Source organism: Simochromis diagramma, unplaced genomic scaffold (assembly GCF_900408965.1).
Source record: "Simochromis diagramma unplaced genomic scaffold, fSimDia1.1 OVJJ01000685.1, whole genome shotgun sequence".
NCBI lineage: Eukaryota > Metazoa > Chordata > Actinopteri > Cichliformes > Cichlidae > Simochromis > Simochromis diagramma.
The window spans coordinates 3059043-3082832 of NW_024387477.1; the positions used below are offsets into that span (position 1 = coordinate 3059043).

The 23790-nt window shown below is 43.1% G+C and overlaps 1 protein-coding gene across 3 annotated transcripts in view; it reads left to right on the forward strand.

The window, feature by feature from the left end:
- Positions 1 to 8151: 8151 nt before the first annotated feature.
- ppp3cb (protein phosphatase 3, catalytic subunit, beta isozyme) overlaps positions 8152 to 23790 on the forward strand; it is a 35705-nt gene continuing 20066 nt past the window's right edge. The window contains exons 1-2 of one of the 3 annotated variants that reach the window (XM_040015802.1): positions 8152 to 8646; positions 21570 to 21770. In XM_040015802.1, the coding sequence (XP_039871736.1) occupies positions 8604 to 8646; positions 21570 to 21770 (244 nt within the window). In that variant the 5' untranslated portion in view covers positions 8152 to 8603. Of the gene's footprint in view, positions 8647 to 9096; positions 9319 to 21569; positions 21771 to 23790 lie in introns of those variants that run through there. The other 2 variants (XM_040015800.1, XM_040015801.1) reach the window with 2 other exon arrangements.

The following is a 23790-nucleotide window of genomic DNA, read 5'->3' on the forward strand; positions in this document are numbered from 1 at the left end:
ATGTCTACCCAGTATATGTCTTTTGCAGTAGGTAAACTCCCGGGACGTGAGACTAAAATGGTTTACAAGAGTTTCAATGTCGTATGCGTCTTCGCAGGCAGTGCAGCAGTTGGTAACATGCTAAAGCCGCTGGCTGTGGCTATAGGTGTAAGTCCACTTTCAGAGGCTTATGTAACAGATAAACTACAGTCTGGGTTTGTTTAGTGCAGAGATATGACTCGCGACTGTGGGTGCGAGCTCGTTGGCGGAGGGGACATAATTGGTTTGTTTAAGCAAGGGAAAATATATTAGCGGCACAGTAACTGCACTTTATGTTTGTGCCTTACTTGTGTGGTTTTTTTGTTTGTCTCGGTAACTCGTTGTTATATCCGTGTGGCACACAATGTTCCGCTTTCTCAGTTCTCAATATTCTTCAGCAGGGGTGTCAAACATAAGGCCCGGGTCCCAGAGTCGGCCTAGCAATGAAGGCCCATTGGACAACTTTGGACAATGTGAATGAGGGCATAGTTTTTGGACTTTTAACTGTATTTGCATTTAAAGCTTTGCCAACTGATAAAGAGCTTCCCCGCACCGCATTCCTACTACATCAGTGTTATTAAGTAATAGATAAACAATAAAGTGATAGATGTTTTTTAGAAATTTGTTTTTTTCCACTATGGGACATTATTAACAAAAACATGGGCAATGAGCTACCAAACATTTCTATGTAATTTAAAACATTTGCACTGTGTTCCAGATACATCATACCCAGAAAAAAAAAAAAAAAACAGATTTCTTCTGGTTCTTAGCAAAGTAGAGCGATTCAAGTATCACTAGCAATACAGGATAATACTTATGTTATAATGCTTTGTTAAATCAAAGTATCCGGGGCTGATTCAACTCCTGAGCAAGAAGTCCGAGTTGAGTGGGAGTTCAACAAAAAACTTCCAACTGGGAACTCGGAATTTCTGACTTTGACTTATTCAGGAATTGGCTATTATTTCTTAGAATTTATACACGAAAAACTTGTTTGCTGCAGCACAATTTGTTTAATATGTAGAAAAACTGAGGCACACAGTTTAAATTGCACTTCTTTTTGTTTCCTGAGAACCGAGCAGGGCGATATGACCAAAAATATTTATCACGATATACATTTGAAAATTTGCGACAACAATATAACTGACGATATAATTGACACTAGACAAAATACTTTACAACTCCACAACTTTATTAGTGCAAAAAAAAAAAATCAATGTATTTTCACTTAAACAAGCAGCTGTTTTTTTTGTGCATTAAAGTTATCTAAAAATTTAACAGTGCAAATGCAAATTCCTTGCTGTCAGTTTAACCAAAAGGCATTTCCAGTGGAAACTGGCCGACATGTCTTCAGCATAACCATGTAGAATATCCACAAAACTTAAAAAGAGGTTATACACACACAATACGGTAACATTATGTTGAAGCACAGTACGTATCACTCCGCGAGGCTCCTGCCTACGATAGCCGTAATGCTCCGACAATCCATCAAGCGGTGCGGGTTCGTAGCTTAGCAAAGTCGTACTAAAACATTTGACAGATTTTCGAGCGCCGTGTACCACATAAAATCGTTTCGAGGTCAGTAAACACAACCAGAATTCATACATAAGGCACACGGGATTGTAAGGGGTACTGTCGATTTTCAGAAAAATCAAAGGATTGATTTTAAGTGTGCCGTATTTTCCAAAAAACACGGTAATAACGACGGCCCGCTAGCATGCTCTACCAAAAATAGTGCTTTGTTGTGTATCTGATGGACGAAAGCCAAACCAGTTCCACACCACTGAAGTTGCAGCATTTTTACAAACCAATTCTGGTTCATCTATTTCATTCAACGATCCACTTTCACCCTTCTCATTCTGTATCGCTGCCGTGCTTTTTCCGTCATGTGCGTATGAAAACAAAGGCACTGCGCATGCACGTTTTACCCGTATTCTATCGCGATATTTCATTTTCTTATTGTTGCCCAACATTATACCGGTATTACCGTGAACGGTATGATATGGCCCAGCCCTAAAACAAGGATCTTTTGGTTTAACTTTTTTTTTGTGATGTCCTGCCTATTTGAAGCCAAAAGAGGCCACCCAAACACATGAGATATCATTGGAAAGGCCAGGATGTCATCTTTTGAGCTGGTTCTCAGGAGGATATTGAGACTGTGTAGTTAAACGTCTTTACATTGACAGAATGGGAAGTTTCAGTAATCCAGCCCACTTAAAGATCAAAGTGTCCCACGATGTAAAATGAGTTTGACATTCCTGACCTACAGGATAACCAAGAGACTCTTTCAGGTACAAGTTGTATTAAAGATGTCAAACAGTGGAGGGAAGACCACTGGATTTTGACTTAAAATAAAATAAAACCTGATCTCTTTGTTCGAGGGAAATGTTTTTGTTCTTTTGAAAGCTCGAAAATTAGGCTCCGCATACTCCACCATGGCTATTGTGAACTCTGGCCTATGTGCAGAGAAAAACATAATCATGTCAAAGTGAATGAAAAATGGTTCCAGTTTGCATTCCAGTAAATGCAAATGACCCTGCGTTTAACTAAACTCACTGGTTCAAACAGAGCAGGCTCCGTCATGGGTTTTTCAAGAACAAACATGTAGGAACCTACAAAAGTAAAGGAGTCCCAACACAATCAAGCTAATGAATCACTAACTTTTAGTATGAGGTAAAATCAACCGTCTGTCATGAATGGGAGTAGATTTTGAGGAAATTCTGAGGACTTTCTGTAACATTACTGAGCTTCACACCGTAATCAGCATCCAGTAATGGCCTTTTTACGCTCTGACCGATGTCACTAGTTATGTTGTAGTTCTGTTGCTCACTAAAGAGCTACATTCAATAGCTTTAAGAGATATATCACTAAGTATAGCTTCATAATTTTTTCCCTGTATGTTCTCCCCAACAATCAGAGAGAGAAATAGTTATTTTAAAATAAGCTTTTAAACATTTGATTTCTTATTGGAAGGAAAGCACAGATGGGGCTGATGTCAGTAATGATGGCTCTGTGTCATGCAGGTGTATGCAAGTGAGCAAATGTACACAATACAAGGACTGGAATGGTTATAAGTGGACTCTGTGATTAACACCATCAATCACACCTCGGTCATTCCTGATGTGACATGTCAAAATATCTGCTGTTGAAACAGCCAACAGCAGCAGACGGGGGTACTGTTTGATTTGCACAACAGTCATCTACACTTGAAACTCCCCCAAAATAGGAAATGTATCCAAAAACCACATCCAGAGGTGAGCTGGGTTAAAAGTACAGCAGTGTGAATAATGGGCATGGTTTTGAGAGAGAAAGATGGGAAACAGGAGATGAAGACATGCCACTTTAAATCATTTCATGGTTCGATAAGGCCCTCTGACTTTTCATCAGAGTATGCTGATTGCCTTGGCAAACATCAGAAGGACGGCTCAAAGCAAACCTCAGCAGAAGTTTAGCTGAGACAGTTTAAATACAGCGTACAGGCAAGCTAAGCTGTACTCCCAAATGGTCAAATGCAGATAGCACATTTGTATTTTTCACTTGCTGTCAGCCACTGATCTTAGCAGTGCATAGCAGGAATCGGACACACCGAGTTTTACAGACTGTTTACTATACAGGAATATTCACAGGTAAGGGGGTGTGTCTGAAGGAGTGGTATACCCCCACCCTGATATATGATAAACCAGGGGTGGGCAACTCCAGGCCTCGAGTGCCGGTGTCCTGCAGGTTTTAGATCTCACCCTGGGTCAACACACCTGAATCAAATGATTAGCTCCTTACCAGGTTTCTGGAGAACTTCAAGACATGCTGGGGAGGTCATTTAGCCATTTAAATCAGCTGTGTTGGATCAAAGACACATCTAAAACCTGCAGGACACCGGGCCTCGAGGCCTGGAGCTGGACACCCCTGTGATAAACCCTCTGACATCTAAGTCATCATCAGATAACCCCAGCTCTAAGCTTAAACCTAACCTTAGGCAGTCAGTATGCGGTGCATATTTATCAAATTATTCTCCTGGGTTTTGGCAGTCAGGGAACAAAGAGAGTAATTTTCTGACACATGGGATTATCACACATTGTAACTTAGACTTCAGGAGGTTACGGGTGTGATGATTGAATAATACTTCTGAATAATCATTATTTGTAGCTTACATATTTATGCATATACAAAGCTGACAACAAAAAGCAAAGTGGAAATCAGCCCAAAGAGACTTCAAAGTAATCTCCACAGTGATTCTACTTCAGGAACATGAACAGGTAGAAACAGAGGCTACAGTTTGACTCCTCATCGCTGCCTTTGTTACCTGCTGAAGCAAGTTGTCTTGACTCTTGTAAACCATATCCTCATTTTGGTTCATATCCTCCTGAGAACCGAGGAAAAAAAGAATCTTCCCATTGAACTTTGTCTGTGATTTCCTTCCTCTTTGGAGCTAAAAGAGGCCACCCAGACAGATGAGATATCAATGGTAAGCCCAGGATGTCCTCTATTTAGTACATCGGGACTTAGTAGGGTAGCTTAAGTAAGTCAAAAGATATAGATCAAAAACAGATTTCCATTACAGAGGACATAGATGAATAGGCTGTTTCTCAGTAGGCTATTGAATAAAAGTGATATGATAAGATGTGTAAATGTTGGTCATATGTTTGCATTGTTGTCTGGATATGTTTTGCTAATTTCTTATGACAGGTAAGAATGTGGTCTGATGCTCTGTTGTGTGTGCTGAACGAATAATCACAGATTCAGCAGGAGGAGCTGGAGCTAATACCCCAGCAGACTCAGGTCCCTTTTATTGGGATTGCATGATATGATTTCATCCTCCCTGAAATAAATGACCATTCACACTGCTGTGTGAACGGTCATGTCGCATTAAATCTGTCTTTTACGTCACTGACACAAGACAGACGCCAATTATCAGCTCCGGAGAAGACATCGCAAACGCTTCCTGGCCAATAAGCGTATATGTTAGTGAAACTGTTGGGAAGACGACGTTGGGGAAACGTGAACATTTTATTTTCACCTATATTTTATGTGCTGTATAATCTGCAGATTCTGACAGAAATCTGCAACTATCCTTTTGAAGCACCGCTCCTCTAAAACAGCAATAAGGATAATTATTAGATTATCTACATTATTATGTAAATAACAAAACTTAAAGCAAAAATTGGGAAACGTAAAGTCCGAAGTCTTTATATTAAGGCCCATCAGTCAAACAATATTGTTTGCTCTGGGTGTACAGAGCGCGTTGTGTGTGACGTCTTCTTTTGCGCATGCGGGCCGCTTTGAGCGTTCACACTAGAGCGCGTTTGCTGTCGCATTTTATTTGTAGTGTGAACAAGCAGACAAAAAAATCGGATTTGATCAAAAAATCGGAATTGAGCATTAACACCTGCAGTGTGAACGTAGCCTCTGATTCCTGTCAGGATGGTCTGGACCATGTGATGATGGAGCGGGACAAGGTGGCCTGGCTTTCTGTTGCTGTGTGAGTGGCAGAGACTCAATCTCATTTTATTCAGAATCTGAGATCGCACGATCAGGAGAGGACGATGCTCCCAGAAGCCCCGCAGTCCCTCTATCACCACTTCCTGTGGTTCGAGCAGTGTGGATCTCTCTGTTTCCTGCTGCTTCTGTTTAAGGATCTTCACATTTTTTGACTGCTCTAAGGAGTGTAGGCTGTCTGCAGATTAACATTTTCATTTTCAGGATTCATTTTTAAAACCATTCAGACATCACAGATATGCTGAAACAGTGTGTAATTATAACTTTAATAATTATGTGTTAAGTATAACTAAAATGTTATGAGCTATGGCCTCTGGTAATTTGAGAGACACAAACCCGAACGCTATATATATATATATATATATATATATATATATATATATATATATATATATATGTGTGTGTGTGTGTGTGTGTGTGTGTGTGTGTGTGTGTGTGTGTGTAAAACAATACCATAATACTGATACTGACTTTTCCAGGATCTCCTCTTTGCGAGGCACACAAAATGTGCCTATAGTCAGCAAGTTTAAATGTTTTTTTAAAAAGTCCTAAAAGCTTGATCTGTGCTTTATCCCGTGATGCAGGTCATTGTAATACAAGGATCCAGTGCCAGAACTGAGGCAGTAAAACTTTCCATCCTTTCCCCCGTCTCCCCTGTACTCCTCCTTGAAGTCACTTCTCTCCTAGTTTATCAGTCCTTCATGGCTGCTATAACGAGGATCAGCATGAAAAAGCTGAAGTACATTACAATCAAATAAGCCATCCCATCCTGAGGAGGCGAGACTGTTAGGGTCTTTTTCTCTGCCGCCACACGCACACAGGCTGCCCTGCCTCCTGTAGCCTGCAGATGTCGCTGTTGAAGCACTTTGATCAGAATTTGAATCAAGGATACTTTCATGCAAATTGAGAAAATAGATTTTATAAATGATACTGAGACTTGAAAATGGTTTATTTGAGCCTTTACTGCTTTTTAATAATTATATTTTTGTCTTTCAAGAGACAGAGGAGCAACCTTCTCTATATTAATGGATCTTTAAAACCAATAAAAAGATTTGAATAATAATGAAACACATCACCCTGTGAAGCAATTGTCTGCTTCCTATCAGAACTTCAGTTTGCCAGTACCACATCAGACTCTGTTATTCATAGCAATAAAATGTATGGAGACTCTTTAGTAACTTTCTAACAGTTATCAAAATTAGTGCTACAAAGTGCTGTACAAAAACAAAATAAAATGAGACTGTAAAGACCTTAATAAAAACCATTTATAAAAAGCAGTTTTAAAATCTGTTTTAAATGGAGTCGTGTAAAGCTGAAGGTCAGCGTCAAGAATAAAACGGTGAGAGTCAATAGATGAGAATAAAAAAATAAATAAAAAGAGAAGAATATAACAGAAGCTAAATAGGCCTATAAAGTCAATATAACTTTTACAAAAAGACCTAAGACCTAAGATTTGAAAAGGCTTGAAAATTCATTCAAAAGAAGACACAGACAAAGCCAAGAGTTCCCCATGTTCCTCACTGAGGAGCTCTAACAGCATGAAGACTGTTCCCACTTGAAGCACGAAGTGGGAACAGTCAGAGGGTTCCTGCCTGGACCTGTGCTAGCATGGCAAGCTAGGAATATTAGCCAGAGGAAAGATACCTCAGAGACAGCTTTGATCCATCATAACAAATGAAAGTCCTTCCTTAAACTGAATGTCTAGTTGATGTTTTGTCACAGTATTGATGTTGGTCACTTTTTCTAGATGGGCTTTAATAGCTAAAAGTTCTGGCTTATGTTAGCTAATTGAGACAAAACAGCTAATCTCCTAATGCAGTGGCTAATCTTAGCTTGCTTCCTTGTAAAATAAATCATTTGTATCGAAATTCAATTTGTTCAACTTTTTTTTCATCTTTATGTGGAGAAAAAAAATTTAATGCATAAAATGTGCTTCATGGTCTTCATTTAGCTGTATAAGTATTTGGACACTAACTTCACGCTGATCGTTTAATTTAAAATCCACTGTGGTATCAAAAAAGTCTTACTGTCCAAAGAATTATGGACCTGACTGTCGGATTTATAGGTCTTTCACCACTGTGGGAAACGGTGATGTGTTTTTACACTCCTTTACAGTGCCACTTTTTTATATAAAGTCATGCTTGTTGTTTTCTATCCCACATTTCAATGTTTTTGATGCACATAGAATTTGAAAATTATACATTTCAGTGCTGCATTCATAAACTTTAATCCTTATCAATCATCCTTATCACTTTGGTTGAGATCCATTTGAATGAGTTACTTTCAGTTATAAGTTAACATGTATGAACTGGATTGTCCTCCCATTCTGGCACACAGGTCAATAATCATAAATAATTACATGATATTTAGCCTTATTAAAACGCGATGCTAGAAGCTCACGCCAAACAGAGAAAGCTATTACACGCACGCATGCACGCACCCACGCACAAAATGCCCACTCCACAGTATTTGCTGTTCAGGGGGGAAAGCCCTGTAATCAGTCTCTCCACAGGATGGCAGTATGAGTCTGAGTGTGTACCAGCGCGTGTGTCTGCGTGTGTGTGTATGCGCTCCTGCGTGTGCGTGAATCTGCGTGGGAGTTCCTTCTTTCGCCATTCCGGGGTGTTGCCAGCTGCACGGCACCGCTTGCAGAGGCGTCCTGGAGAGGTAGAGCCTGCGCGTCTCTCCTCTCTCCAAGGCGTCTCTTCGGCCTCTTAACCTCCAGAGTCTACCCCCACCACCCCACCCCCCGACTCCACCAGCAGCAGCACCACCACCACTGCTATACACACCAACCCCCCTCCCGCCCCCTCTCAGAAAACAAATTCGGGATCCAAGCATGCCACAACAGCAGCTAGGTATCCGCCTATCCTCCCCCAAAGTCACCGCAGGCGCAGCAGCAGGCTTCCCCCGTCCGAGAGAGCACGGAGACTCCACCGAGTGATGCCACTACTGCAGCACGAAAAGCACCCAGCAACCGCGCATACTGTCGACGCCTGCCGGAGGACCCGACACCACAATCTCGGCCCTTGACAGAAGAGAGAGCCCCCCCTTTCCCCAAACCCCTTCGGCTCTGTTCCCGTCCCGACTCCAGGATGTCCGACTGCAACGCAAGTCCCACCGACCGGGTGATCAAATGTAGGCATGTCAAACCCTGCACGGCCAGTGAGAGCTCCTCTGTGCCAATAATCTGCTGTAACTCATCGTTATTTTTTAGTTTGTTTTGTTTTGTTTTGTTTTGTTTTTTTATTTTATTTTATTCTGTTTGCATCCCTGCCGTTGCACCACTGTCTCTTATTCGCACGTGTTTTGCTCATCATTTATTATGATTATCATTATGGTTCTTTTTCCATAGCACCTAATTATTACAATAAAAACAGCATATTTTGGCTGGCGTGTCAGCATGCATGTGCCTCTGAACCATTCAGGGGAGGGAGGTGGTGATGGAGGTGGGGGGGAGTAAAGGGGGTGGGGGTATCCAGCACGGTACGCCATAATCAGGGTCTTCCCTCGTTATTCTATTAGAATTCACCCCCTCACCGTGGCATTACCCCCTTTCTAACTGAGGGGGGTGGGGGGGGGGGGGGTGTCTCTTCCTCTATGTATAGCCAAAGCGTTTGCGCGACACCCCTGTGCTGCATGAGCTCCATACGCGTTCCACTCCTAGCGGTGGTTTCGCGTTACTGAATAATACCCCACAGAGGCACAGCCGGGAGAGTGATAAGAGGTAAAAGCAGGGAGGGAGATGAGCATCTTGTTCCAATGAAACATCAAGCGGTGTGACGATGACAGCGAAAGGCAGACATAAAGGTAAATAAATGTCGAGCGTACGACCCGCGATAGCCGCCGTTCCGTGCTTCTGCTGTGGATGTGGGCATAGTGTCACGGGATGATGTTGCATGTATGCAACGGTGTAAGAAGAGCGCGGGGGGTGAGGGGGGTAGGATGCTGCTTGAAGGGGGCTCGCCATTCGGAAGGGGCTTTTTTCTTTTTCTTTTTTAGCTTTCTGTCATCGATGCTTGTGTGCTGCATATCTGACTGCACGTGATGCCTTCTCTGTGTTAGATGTGCCGAACTGTGCGTCCATATGTTGGCCTACATTATCTTCTATTTGTTTGTAAATCAAATCCGAGTCAAAATCAGATTATTGATTGGAACAGCAGGTAGGCGGACAACTTTGCCAGCCCGAGTGCGCACCGTCATCCCCCCTGTGAGTTTGGCGTACCGGCCGCTGATGTGTGTGGTTGTAACGTCTTGTAACGTTTAACCACCGGTGACCATGACATGGCTCGACCAGCTGTTGTAAACCCACGTTTTTATTAGTAGTATCATTATTATCATTTTCAAACACGGCCCTGAGTGTCAGTGGGTGATTCTGCTAATCCCGTGCGTATCTTATTTCCACGTCTCCGTTAAGGTCTCCCTGGCTTCCCCCCACCCCCCCTTCCACCCACCCATCCTCCTCTTGTTTCTCTTGAGTGTCAAATGAGAGACAAAATGGAGTTTATGGATGCCGAGCCGCGTATCCGACCCCCATCGCCCGATGAGGATGATGCACAACGCTCTAATGGTGTTGTTGCATCACTAGATTGTGGAATATTTGATGTGTTTTGAGTCTCTCCTTTTCCCCTTTTTTTGTTTGCTTTATGCGCGGGCGGCTATATGAGGAGGAGGCGGAGGCGAGGAGGGTCTCTTGCTTGGGTTGTGATCCGTGTGAGCTTGCACAGATTGTCGTGCTTATCGGGTCACAACGAGGCTGGGCATGGCAGCGATGCTTCCACGCACGCAGCCTGTCACATGCGACGATGCCCTCTCTGTCTCTCCCACTGGCTCCCCTTAATAAACTCGCAAGGTCTCTCTGCCGGAAGAAGAGGAGCTGACAGCTGGATGCGTCGCTCGGGCATGCCCCGGTATTCCGTGGTGCGTCGTGCTCAGAAGGGGTGGGGGGGTGAGAGCTCTTGCAGATTTTTGCACGTAGGAATTTAGGGCTGCGTGTGCATATGTCTGTGCTGCACCTCTGTGGAAAAACTACATGGATGCAGCTGTGCAGGGAAACCTGGATCCTCTCTGACTGCCGCATCCATCCATTAATCCCATCAGCTCTCACCCTCAAGTTACCAGCTCCCCTCCACATGTGCAGAAGCCACATATCATTTTATATTCGCAGCTCTGCTTTGCATGTGTGTTGTAATGCAGTTAGGTCAACTGAGCTCTTTTGCCAGCAGCGGAATTATCTACATCTTCGTGCATCATCCATCTCACAGACCAACACACACTCATATGCATCTTCTGTCATAAACACACCGATCCATCAGCAAGGTGAGAATGCTGTAGAGTCAACAAAGCCACAGCAAGGATGGGAGCGTCGTCAAAGAGTGGGCATTTCTGGCAGATGGACTGTGCCCGGTAGTTCTCCACATTATAGATTTTTAGCAATGTTCAGCAGAGAGCATTGCACAGACATGGAACCAAAGGACGGAGGCATAAAGAGAGGAATGGACAAAGAGGCAGAGAGTGTGGGGGCGAGGTGAGGAAGAGAGGGAATGAGAAAATGTGACAAGGCCACGGAGGAGGTGAAGTAGCTGGGGTGAGAGAGAAGGAGGCACAGAGGGACACACAGAGAGAGAAAGGAAGGAGTAGTATTTCACACTGTTGAGTAGCAGAGCATCATCCTAATGGACTTTGCACACCCTTTGATTACTTATCCAACCCAATGCCCTCTCTGTGCATTTGTATGTATGCGTGGGTGTGTCTGTCACAAAAGGCTTATATTTGAATTGCATGTAATGCACACTATTTGAACACAACACGTGTTGAGAGTTTTGCAGAAACCCCTTTGTATGTACAGTAGAGCCATGTTGATGCTATTATAGTTTCAGCAGCATAATTTAGAAACTGTTGTCTCCTCTAGTGGTCCCTGGTGACACAGGACAGTCTTATACCCACGAGTCAGCAGCTAGCAATCTTAAATATTCAAAATTTGAACTTTCATCTGTAAGTAGACCACTGACTTAATGCTATCATCAAATACTGCACTGAAATCATAGCTGCTGGGTGACGGCACAGACAGTGAGCTCATTCTTTGTGATGCTGGCTGTATTCTGGGGGGAGTTGTGAGGCTACAGAATGAATCGGAGACCCTTTAAGATGCCTCAAATGTAAAAAAAAAAAAAACACAAAACAAAAAACCTTTGCACAATAGGTTGGTACAATAGCTCAATAAAAATCGACAAGCTGGGCACCATTAAAGCACACAAGTGGTGCTAAAAAGCTTTCATGGGCACCAAGAGCAGATATATGTATAAAATGTGTAACAGTTTGTATTTTACCAAAGAAAGGGTTTAAAAAAGTGTAGCATGCTGCTAGGCTAACGCTTGGTTTAACAACACAAGAACAAAAAATAATGTGCCTTTATGTGTAATGCTAAGTGCAGTGCTTCTGTTTTATTGATGCTTTTTTATGGCAGAATTAATATAATTAGCCTGATGACTCATATTTATTATTGGTCAGCTAGTTTCAGGGCTCTGGTGTTGAGCGTGCTGGCTCACTTTCATGGCTGACTGCGACACTTGTAGCTTAGAGCGCACCTGTTGAGAAAAATAGCCGTTGGTGTTGTGGTTTGAACTGGAATCAGCAGCTAATGCCGCGAGTACCACGCAAACTTAAATGACCCTCATGTTTTCCCCCATTTCATCCTAGTGTAAATCAAACACCCCAAATATCTAGTCGTTGTGTGCTGAAAACAGCCCATCAGAACACAAATTAAAACACAAATACCCCTGAATGTGATTCTGCTGGGCTTTCGGTATCCTGCAGTCTGACAGCCCTTACTCATGGTGGATATTTTGGCTTGTCAAACACAGGGTGTGACTAATAAGATTAATCATGGCTATGTTTCATTTAAATGTCCCAGTGTCAGTGTCCTGGTAGCGTGCACTCTGCTGGCTCAGCTAAGTGAAACGGGGCCATCATTATTACAGATAGTTACAACTTTTCTCCTGAAGACAAGTTGAGGTGAATGATGTGAGAAGGTCTGCACCACTAGAGTAGTGACAGAAGAGAAAAATCAACACTTTCCTGTCACCGACCGTCCCAAGCGTACGTAATAACACTGCAAACTCAGTGGATGATACTGTTGTTGTGTCATTACATCTTTTTTAGCTCAGTTGTTACAGTTGTTACTTCCGCTCTGGGTCATGATTTACTCAGGATACTGTGCTAATATGCTAGGATGCATGCTGGCAGATCATACAGGGCAGGCCTTATTATTATCATTTTGCTGTCTAATATCTGGTCATATTTAAGGTAAAGAAAATATCATGTGCTGAACTGCATCCTCGCACTGGTTCAAAGTGCAAAGGTCAAATATGCCTGTTATAGCTCATGACCTTTTGAACAAATCGCTACATTTTTGAAGAGTACTCGCCAAAGCTGAGTGATCCAATATGCTCACATGCATATATGCATTCATACATGCATAAACCACACACAAACACACTCAAACTCACTTGCACACACACCACATCACCTCTGGCAAGGTTTGGGGCAAAGTTGGCATATTTCCTTTTGGTGTAACATACAATCCCATTCCTCTATGTGAAATGTGCGTGTGTGTCTGTGTGTGTGTGTGTCGGATTGTGGCATCACTGTTGTGAGCCAGGGGTCCTACCTTGACAGGTCTGTGTTTGCCCTGTGGGGAGGGTGGCAGGGCAAAGGCTATTTATAGAGGAGGTACTCCAGAGAGAGAGAGGGAGAGAGGGAGAGAGGGATTGTCTAATGAGGACAGGCTGTTAGGGGATGGGCCGTTGTTTCAGTGTGTGTGTGTGTGTGTTTGTGTGTGTACACAGATGGTCCATCATGTGTGAACTGTGCATTAATTGAACAACTTCAAACGTATCTTTAGCTGTTCCCCCCCGACCACCACCTTCAAAGACCCATGAATCCATGTTTCCTGATCTGGGTCAAAGATGGTAGAAACACGCACGCACGCACGCACGCACGCACGCACGCACACACACACACACACACACACACACACACACACACACACACACACACGTGAACAGATGCATCTCTCTCATACACCCCAATTTTTTCACTCCCTCTCTCTCTTTGCTGCTCTCATTCTTTAACCCCCCCGGTTTCTTACACCTTCATTTATTCATGTTCAGACAGTAGACAGTAGGATTGAAACGATCCTGGGAGCTGTGTGTGTGTGTGTGCGATCACTTTAGATGAGGTCCTGGAGAGGGCAACACATCTAACATACAAACACGTACATATACAGGCGTGCAATCAGCTGTGTTTGATGTCACTGGATGAGCATCAGACGGTTACAGTCTGGGGAGGCTCAGCATTGCACAGTAATGAGTTCATTCATAGCCTGCACGTAACACGTACAGCCCATCTATATGCTGCTCTAATTACTGTGGATACAGCATTTTCACCTTGTCTTCGTATTAACTGGCTGCTTCCAAAAACAATTTGCTTCTCGCCTCGGTGATCTGACGCCCGGCCGATTAGGAGGCACGAGTTTGTTTTGTTTTATACCTCTTTAGTCATATTTTACAACATTTGGAGGAAAGACACAAACGAGGACAGATGGATCATGGGTGCCTTCTACCGTCATTTCTGCAATCTGTCTGTTCTCGCTTGCTGTCACTTCCTGCATCCTGCACCAGCCTGTCTGATCGTGAATGGTGTCCCTGTGTTATTAAAACTGATGAAATAGTTCCCCGTAATTGACTTTAGCCATTAGGGACGATGCACACAAAACAATAGGATTCCGATCAGATTCTGCTCCAGTTAGGCTATTAGGCCAGCCCAAACAAATTTAGGAGATTTGGTTGACAGCTATGTCATAGATTTTTCTCTCAGGCTCCCCCTCAGTGCTCTGCAATGGGGAGATTTTTGGCTGAGCTGGCAGCTCTGGCGCCTAATAAATTCCACACCGGGGAGTTCAGCTGTGGAGAGTGGGCCAGAAGACGAAAACAGTACAAAGTGCATGAGGAAAAAAAGATGGAAAAGCTTTCACCTATTTGCTCATCTCGCGCCGCTCGGTCCGTCTCACCTCACACGCACGCCATGCATCACGCGAAGTGGACAGTTTTGGATGAATAACTTTTTCTTTTTTCACTCCACTCCAGAAAGTGGAGTTCACTGTATTTGTCATCTGTACTCAGACAGGGGACAGCTCAGACTGTACTTTCTGGAAGGAAAGTTCCCTCCCAAGGTTGAAACACTTGGCAGCATCACAAAGTGTTAAAATGCCTTAGAGCAGCATTTGGGAGAAATACTGCCAGCCGCCACTTCACTGAGGAAGTGTGGCCGCTGTGGTCTGAGCTCATGCGGATATTAGAGACACACCATCTTTACTATGCCGATATCTGTGTGTGAGACGCTATTTTACTCAGTATTTTGTTGATGTATTCCTAATGACAACACACATTACATTAATATTAATGTGCCGGTTGTACCCAGCTGCCTGATATTTAACAGCAGGGCTTTTCCAAAGATGTTCGGAAGCCAAACTATTTAGACCTTCACACTGCTGAGAACTGAGAAAAATAGGAAATCATTAAAAGCATCCTACTTCATAGTTTGTTAGAGTGTGCCAGATTAGAGGCGCTGGGGGTAGCACATTTCTGTAATCAACATTTGTCTGTAGTCGTCTTAAATTCTGATATTAATCAAGCAGTTATCTTACTTGTGTTACATAATTTACTCAAGTCTTCCAGAAAAACGCGGGATATAAAAACAGTCATCTGACCTCAGGTGTCCTCCTTATAAGTATAAAGGCTTGCGCTGATGTTTGGGCATACATGGGCTTCATGTCATACTGCCACGATGCATTTATGTGCCAGTGCATGACAGGCGATGTTACCGTGAAAGGTTCATGATTAACTGATTAAGTACAGTTTTTTTGACACTGCACAGTAGCCCTTAGCAATTGACTAGGACGTCCTCAGTTTTAGTATTAAAGTTAAGACATGTGCTTCGATTCTACATCCTGAAATGATTGATTTAGCCTAGCTTATTGTTTATCCCAGTCAATGTGATGCCATCAGAGTGCTTTTTAAGAGCTACTCTTATTGATAACGCTTTCCTTCTTTCTGTATATTACAGTATTCATCCATCCTATTTTATGTAAACGGCTTTAGCATTGTGCAAAGATTTTAGTCACTTTAGATGTGCAGACTCTTAAAGCCTCTCAGCCACACAGGCCTACAGACCAGTTGGCAAGCCCCTGGCAACCTGTGGTCACGAGGAAAAAACGTGTGTTCCCTGATCGGTTAGTGATTGTTGCTGACTGCTGCTAGGTGAACTCAGTTGTAAAGAGGGTGTTGCACCAAAAACCTCCTTGTTGTTGCTTTGTTTGCTAGCAGGTTGGCACGGTTTAGTTAGCTTATTATGATCTCCATTAGCTACAGCAGTGCTGCAGCTATTCTTCCTGGGATTCATCCAAGCATCACACTCTGACAGTGCATTACAAGAACTTACACAGAGTCTGTGTCTGCATGGAAAACACAGACTTGTCTGCAAACACTCACCATTTATTTTCTGAGTTGTAGTGAAACTGGAAAAAGGTGAATGGCAACCTATTTGCGTTGCACTAGTCAAAGTTGGTGAGTAGTCAGCAAGTATTTGCTTATTAGTCGGCGTCTTTCGTGCAAACTATGGGTGACAGCAGCAGTCTACTAGAGCCCAAGGCAATCACACGGAGGTTTCTGGTGCTCCACCATGTACTTCTTTGTAATCAATTTCATTTACCACTAACAACTCGCTAACTAGTTGCAGAATACACACTTCCCTAGTGACTAGTGGTTACCAGTCTCTAGGCTTGCATAAATGGAGATTTAACAGTTGGTTTCATCGTGACTGCCCGCAACCTCCAGCAACCATTCACAAGTGATTGGGGAATACGACCAGTGGCTGCCAGATGGCTCTTTGCCATTGTTTCTCTGGCTGAGGCCTTCATCCTCACACCAAACAGTCTCACAACAGTTCAAGAAATAGTCATGAAGTGCAGTTATTTGTACTCTTGGAGACAAATTTTCTCTCTTTTGTGTACAAGCACAGAAGCAGTTCCTGCGACACATGGTGGGGAGGTTAGCGAACTACTAAATTTTATCTGTTGATTTGTCTCTATGGAAACACAGTAAAGCGCTTTTAAATTTATAGAGCAGTTGGAGGGTTGGTGGAAGCAAGTCACGTGCCACTCACACAAGAGACTGCGTTTCCAGTCCCATATGGAACTGATGACTTTCAAACTTTTATCCTCAAGTTGTGTTTAAATTCGCTGGCTGCCATTGCTTTCAGTTACTGTTTAGGTTGGCACCAGGGTCAGAAAAAGGATCATGTTTGGGGTAAAATATAAAGATTTTCAATTTTTTTTTTAACTTCAAGAAATGCAATAGCAACAAAGGTGAGCTGACTGTAAATCAAAGTAAGCACAGTTTCTTTCCATTTACACGTTTGACTATTTAAAGTTTTGCCATGACATCGGAACCATAACACACAGTCAGAGCTGAAGGCATGAATTCTTTTATTTTAAATTGGTATTTGTGTTCGTCCATTGTACCTGAGGTAGTTTAAAGCTAATTTGCGTCTGCATTCCCTTGGCAGGTTACAAAAACGTTGCATAATAATAACTTGGTATGAAAGACCAAGTAAAACCATGAGGTGAGCATTTTAACAATAAATGCTAACACAAGCATTGTTGACTAAATTTAGCCAAAATTAATTTAAGAGTTTCCTGGGCTTTGTGGCTGAGGTGCTTGTCTTCAGAAAAAAGACAGTAAATCACTGCTCCTCGTGGTCTCTGGTGAGAGTAGATAGGGCAGTTGCAACACACCACTTGAAATTATTCTGCGTATTGAACCTTCAGCACAAGATGTGACACAGAAATTTGTGGTCTTTTCTTGTCATCGCCATCAAATGACACATAATGAGCCTTTGTTAGGAACAAAAACATAATTTTCTCACACAGACTTGGAAAAATAATTTCCATCCCTGAAGTCCCTCTGGCAGGTAGCACAGTCAGCGTCATGTATGTGAGGGTCAAGCAGGGTTACAGAACATTCAGTTTAGCCGTTAATATTTAATTCGATGTCCTTCGGGATGAAAATGTTAATAATGAAAAGCTCAGCTGACAATGGACTAACTTGGAATTTAACTCAACCCTGAACTCCACTGGGCTTCAACATTTTTTGTTTTGCTTCCTGTATATTAAGAGTTCAAACTTTGAGTACCTAAAAAATAATGCTCAAAATCTACTATGGGCTTTATATAAAAGATGGGTGTAGATATTTTTGAGCCCAGAGTTTAGCACTGTGGCCCCTTCAGGACCCATAGAGTGGTCATGGATGGCAAAGTTAGGTACAGAGAATAAAGCCAAGCTGTAACCAATTCCTCTCTGAAGTCAAACATTTTAAAATGGGACTGTTACTTTTTGTGTAAAATCTGTAGATGTACTACTAACAACATGAACATTATTCATCTTTGCATCCCAGCATATATTTTAACGTTGAATAACCCTCGGGTGGCGGTCCTTTTTCAACATCTACTCATGGTTGAAAGTTAGTTCCATACCGAAAGTGGGAATGGCGCTGGTTCTAGGAGCTTCTTGAACATTGCCTGGATGCCAAGAGGCAGCAAGTGTTCAAGAATATTTGTTTTACCATCTCTTTATTGTTCAAAATGCACAAAATGTTCTCCGTAGAAAGGATGAAGAAAAAAAAAGACACCTGTACAGTGACCTCAGGCTTTCAGGCCATTTCTTGTCCTGCTGAGCTATACATCTTCATCCTTGAATAGTAAAATCTCTGAGTCTGATGCTGACATCAGAGACAGGGAGGTGAAGTCACCCACAATTTTGATCTAAATTGCCATAATTTGCTTAAAAGTACTGTTTACATTTTTTAAAAAGGCACTGGTAATAGTAGTGTGAGCACATGCAGAAGATGTGTGGCTTTCTGTTTACCATTTACATACCATATTAGAAGTCACTGACAAATGCATTTAATTGCCCTAAATGCATTAACCTGATTGTTATTCAGCCTTTGTAAAAGATCATGTGACTCGACCTCTATTCTCCTGGAAACAGCATCATCGTTTGCACTTCATTGTTGGCCCAGTTTTTTGTCTTGTAGCGTGGGAGATGATGTCAGGGTTTCATCCGTGTTTGGTGGGATGTGACAACAACTAGTGTTAGCATTTAGCATGAAGCACCTCAGAGCTACTAGCATAGCATAAAATTAAATAAAAATAAAAGGGAAAAATGGTAGATGGACTGTTTCGTATGTACCGTTTTTCTACTCGACTTGACAGCTCAAATCACACTTTTTTCTGTTTACTTTCTGTCGAACATTCAGACTCCCACAAATACATCGGCAGCAACTTGGGGTTAGTATCTTGCTCAAGGATACACTGGCATGCTCCCTCCCAACCTGTTCTCACTTGATCCACTTTCTTTGTTCAATAAGATCCAGTATAGACTCGTATAAGACGTATGCAAATGCATGAGCCAGACCTATAGGATGATCTGGTGGTCGGACTCCTGCAATGGTGTAATATACTGTATATTATGAGTGTACAGTAAGTCTTAAATGCATTTCCTCTGCCTTAATGTTCTCCTCCAGGCTTGCAAATTCATATGCATACTGCAGAAAGCTTTCCATCGTTACAAGCAGAAAATTGCTCTGAGACAGAAAAGCTGTACGGGCATGTTTCTCAGATTTGTATCAGAATCACTTTATTAAATCCAAACAAGGTCTCTTCGTAATTTACATCTGTCCGTCTTTAACCTCTGCACGTGCGCTCAGAGCTATAAGATTGGACTCAAATCTCCTAGCATTCCTCTTGAACTGTACACTCATCAAACGGTTTGCCATTGCCTGTGCCGAACCTCTTCTCGCCTCTATTCCCCAACTACCAAGTATAGTTTTCCCAAGTATAGTTCCTTTCCCAAGCTGTGTGTCTCTGCTGCTCTCTTCACTCTCTCCTACCTGCCCTACTTTCACACTGCTCTCACAATTTACGAGTTTCACACTCCGTCCCTCTCACTTCTACCCTCCTCTCCCTCCTCAGGCTCTCTCGCTGTTACACACATGCACACTTGAGGCCTCAGTTTTACCTTCAACCAGAAATATACATCCACAAATTGAGTTCACGTGTGTGCTTGAGTTTTAAAAGAGTACCGCAGCCCTTCTAACACTGTGCTGGCAGCTTTTTGTAATGACATGTTCCAGCCCGAGTACATTTTGTAGCACAGCTTAGAACAGTGCGGTGCTATATGCCGGTACAGGACGGTACACTGTAGGAGGAGGTTTATCCACATACTGCCTGAGCCCTGTTGTTTCCTTTTATAAATAAATATAATGTCACACAAATACCAGCATGCATGAGTAATTCCTTTTTGGGCTTATGTTCTCTGACAGCCTGGGGTGCACAAGGCTTTTAAAATATTAATCGCTCCTAACTTGTAATGCAAAACTGGTTTTAACATGTAAGAACCGCTGTTCTCAATCGATGGAAAGCAGACCCTTCAGCTTGGCAGCCTGAAGTGTCCTGGGATGTCTCAGCATGCTCTCCTGTGTTGTGTTCAATCTTAAGGTGTGTAAAAGTGTCATGGGGATGCAGTAGCAGTTATCTAGCAGCAGCCTGAGGTGACGTTAGATATTCTGGAACATCTAAATATGAATCAGGTAGATCTTTGTGTGTGCCGGGAGGGTTAACGTATTCAGGGTGTGTTGAGTTTTCGGCGGAACAAAAATCTCAACGTCACCTCTTTCTCCATGTTGATTAACAGCCACAAATGCAGGCTTTGTCAGCAACTGTTCGTGCGTTAACAGACATATTGTGACTAAAGTCACATTGTAATATATTTTATTGCAACGGCTCATTTAGCATTGGCTAAATGATGCCGATGTCTCAGCAATGACTACATTAAACCCTGCTGACTGGCTCCGTGTTTTTGCTGAGCTGCTTATACTGTGAAAATGAAATGAAAACGCACGGTCACATTAAAATGTAACGACAGACATCAGCGTGGAACCTCGCGGAGGAGACTGTGGCCTGTTAGAGCAGAAAGAAGAGAGCGAAGGAGCAAGAGGGAGAGGCGAGCGAAAACAGAAAAAAACAGAGAAGGGACAATAGGAGAGAGTGCAAAACAGAGACAAAGTGACAGTGTGTGTGTGTGTGTGTGTGTGTGTGTGTGTGTGTGTGTGTGTGTGTGTGTGCGCGTGCGCATTCAGAGCCAGGCCTAGTTTTTAGCGTGTGATCTAGGCCATTATCTGTGTTAGCACTGGTGGGGCTCAAACAGGCTCTGTGGATCCTTCATAACAATACCTTTTATGAGCTTGTGTGTGTGTGTGAGTGAGTGTGTGTGCACTGCCACTTATACACACTTGTGCAGTCGTGCATGTTAATGCCAGTGTGACATACATGATATACAGATGCTCCTGCACCTCTGCCGGGTGCAGGAGCGTGCCACATAGTTTCTGCCTGTTTGCTAAGAACAGGGCGTGTGTGTGCTTTTGTCAAGTGTGTCTTCATATATGTGTGTGTGTGTGTGTGTGTGTGTGTGCGCACGCCTTCTCACGTGCAGCTGTGTACTCTTGCTGTATCACCCTCATCGTCAGTCAACCCCCCTCTCCATTGGCACCCTGGGGGCCTTCATTATGTAAGAAAGACATTGCTGCAGAACAGAGGCAGCAGCCCTGATAACTGTGGCAGCCCCTACTTCAGTACAACCCGCTTAGGCCTCCATAACACACACACACACACACACACGCACACACACACAACGCACACATGTACATACGCGCACACTGCAAGCCTGCAGCAGAGGTGTGATCAGGATAATGGTGAGGATTGGGGCTTCTGACAACTGTGGGCAAGCTTGTTGAAGTGTACAGGAAATATCAATAAATCATTTTCTGCATTGTAATACACAATCTCCTCTTTCCTGCTTCTTTCTCCCTCTCCCTGCATAATTGAACTCCCCTCCTTCCATCTCATCCCCCGCACTTTCTCCATCATCTCCACATTTCCATCTCCAGCGGTCCCCTTCCCCCTGGCCCATCGGCTGACCATGAAGGAGGTGTTTGACGCGGAGGGCCGGCCGCGAGTGGACCTGCTCAAAGCTCACCTCACAAAGGAAGGCCGTCTCGAGGAAGCCGTGGCCCTGCGCATCATCGATGAGGGCGCCGCCATCCTGCGCCAGGAGCGCACTATGTTGGATATTGAGGCGCCAGTCACGGGTAAGGAAGGGATTTAACGCACCAATTAGGAGATGGTAGAAAACAGTTGGAAAGCTAACGCGCTTTCTTGCAAGAGTTAGCCGCGCAAAGCGGTTTCCCCGCACAGGGAAGCTGATCAGGTCTCCAACTTTATATGAGACTTCGTGAGTATTGCAAAGTCTCTCTAGAAGAAAGTGTCTGCACTGGGCAGCCATCTTGAAAGACCTATGGAAAAGAAATCATTGCATTTTTTAAACAGCTCTTTCCCCCTGAAAGTTATACTCATTGCTGTTGCAGGAGTCCCAGGGTTATCTTATAATGTCTCTTGACAGCACTAAAAGTGTTCCTTATATTTTGCTTTTTTAATTGATTTTACTGGAGTAGACCCCAACTGCCACTCCCACATCTTAACTTTTATTTATATGTTGGGAAAACTGCATTCAACTAAGATAAAGTCCATCACATGATTCATGAAGAACCTGTAAATTTCAGACCACCAATCAAGTTAGTTACATCTCCCACACTGTCTTCCACGATATACTCTTTGGCCTATATTTATTTTGTTGGGCTCTGATCTTTCGTGTTACTCTGTAAAATAACCTGAAATGCACTGTTACATAATTACCAGTTAACAATATAAACCTTAAGCTACAGTCCCACACGCCTACACAAATCCCCAACCTATTGAGGAAACACATATGATCTTTTTTTTTCTGTTTGTGCATTAACATAAAGCTTAAACACAAAGCAAAGATGAAAACCAGCACAAAGAGAATTTTAAAGCGATTCCAAATCCTGACCGCTCATCCCAGCTTGTTACCTGCTGAAGTTCAGGCTCTGGGTCAGCATACACTCAGCTTTATCATAACTCTGGGTTCTTGGATAGTTTTGTGTTAGCATGCTATCTCTAGAAAGAGCAGTATATGTAGACTGGCACACGAACATGTGACATTACTGCATTACTGAAAATTAAATGTAGCTCGAATTGAAAGAAGGTGTAGCGTCTTTATACCATGGCTATGGTAGGTAACCCTACTCACTGTGGCCTCCGGACTATCATAAGCCAAAAAAGGTGTTCTTTACTATCGTTCACCTGTTTTAAATTGCAAAATGTCTACATTTTATTTATTAAAAGCATCTGCAAGTCACCCATTGAGCAAAGCCACATCAAAATTTAAAAAAAGGCTACTTGTTTGTTAAAATGCAGGCATGAGTGACAAGCAGAATAGATCAGACATTTCACAGTGAGGAGACAGATAGCAGCAGTCTCACGGAGAGGCAGAGAAATAGAGCTGTGGAGCAAAAAGGCATAAAGATCAGTAATTATGTATTAATCAGAATCCATTCATTGATTCATTAATCTGCCATATGTATCTGCCACCCTTTTAATATGAACTGTTGTTCGGTCGCACTTCACTGAGAGACCCAATTGGCGCAACAGCTCGCTCTGGCTTGGGTAATAGCTGCATGTATTCCCCTCCCAGGGAAATGGTAAGAACTGAGTAGGATGCGGAGGAGAAGCCGGGGATTGAAATCGAGGGAGAGCAAAATAGAAAGGAAGTTTCTGAGACAATGACAGAGATGACAGACAAGCGGGCAGACAGACGCAGACACTGGCAACCTATTGACTCTGCCTGGCTCGTGTACCTATGTGTCTGTGCTTCTGCGTGCTGCATTTATGCAAATGCGAGCGGTGTGATAATTCTGTGTGGGCTTGTTGTGCCCACGCAGTGTGGGAACATCGCTCAGCTTTCACAGGTACAGATCCCCAGGGACAAGGACAGATAGATGGGCAGATGGAGAGACAGTCAATCATAAGCAGCTTAGTGCAGAGGTTCTCTAACCTGTTTGTTCCCAACGAGCAACATATTGATCCCGCTTTCCTGGTTCCACTTCACCAGAGTCTGACTCAGAAACACACAAGAATTTCCTGAGAGTGTGCCGTGATTGGAAATGACTGTTACATTTCAGATACAAACTACAGCAAAATAGACTCACGTAGAAAGAGCTTTCACCAAAAATGCAATATAAAGGGGATATA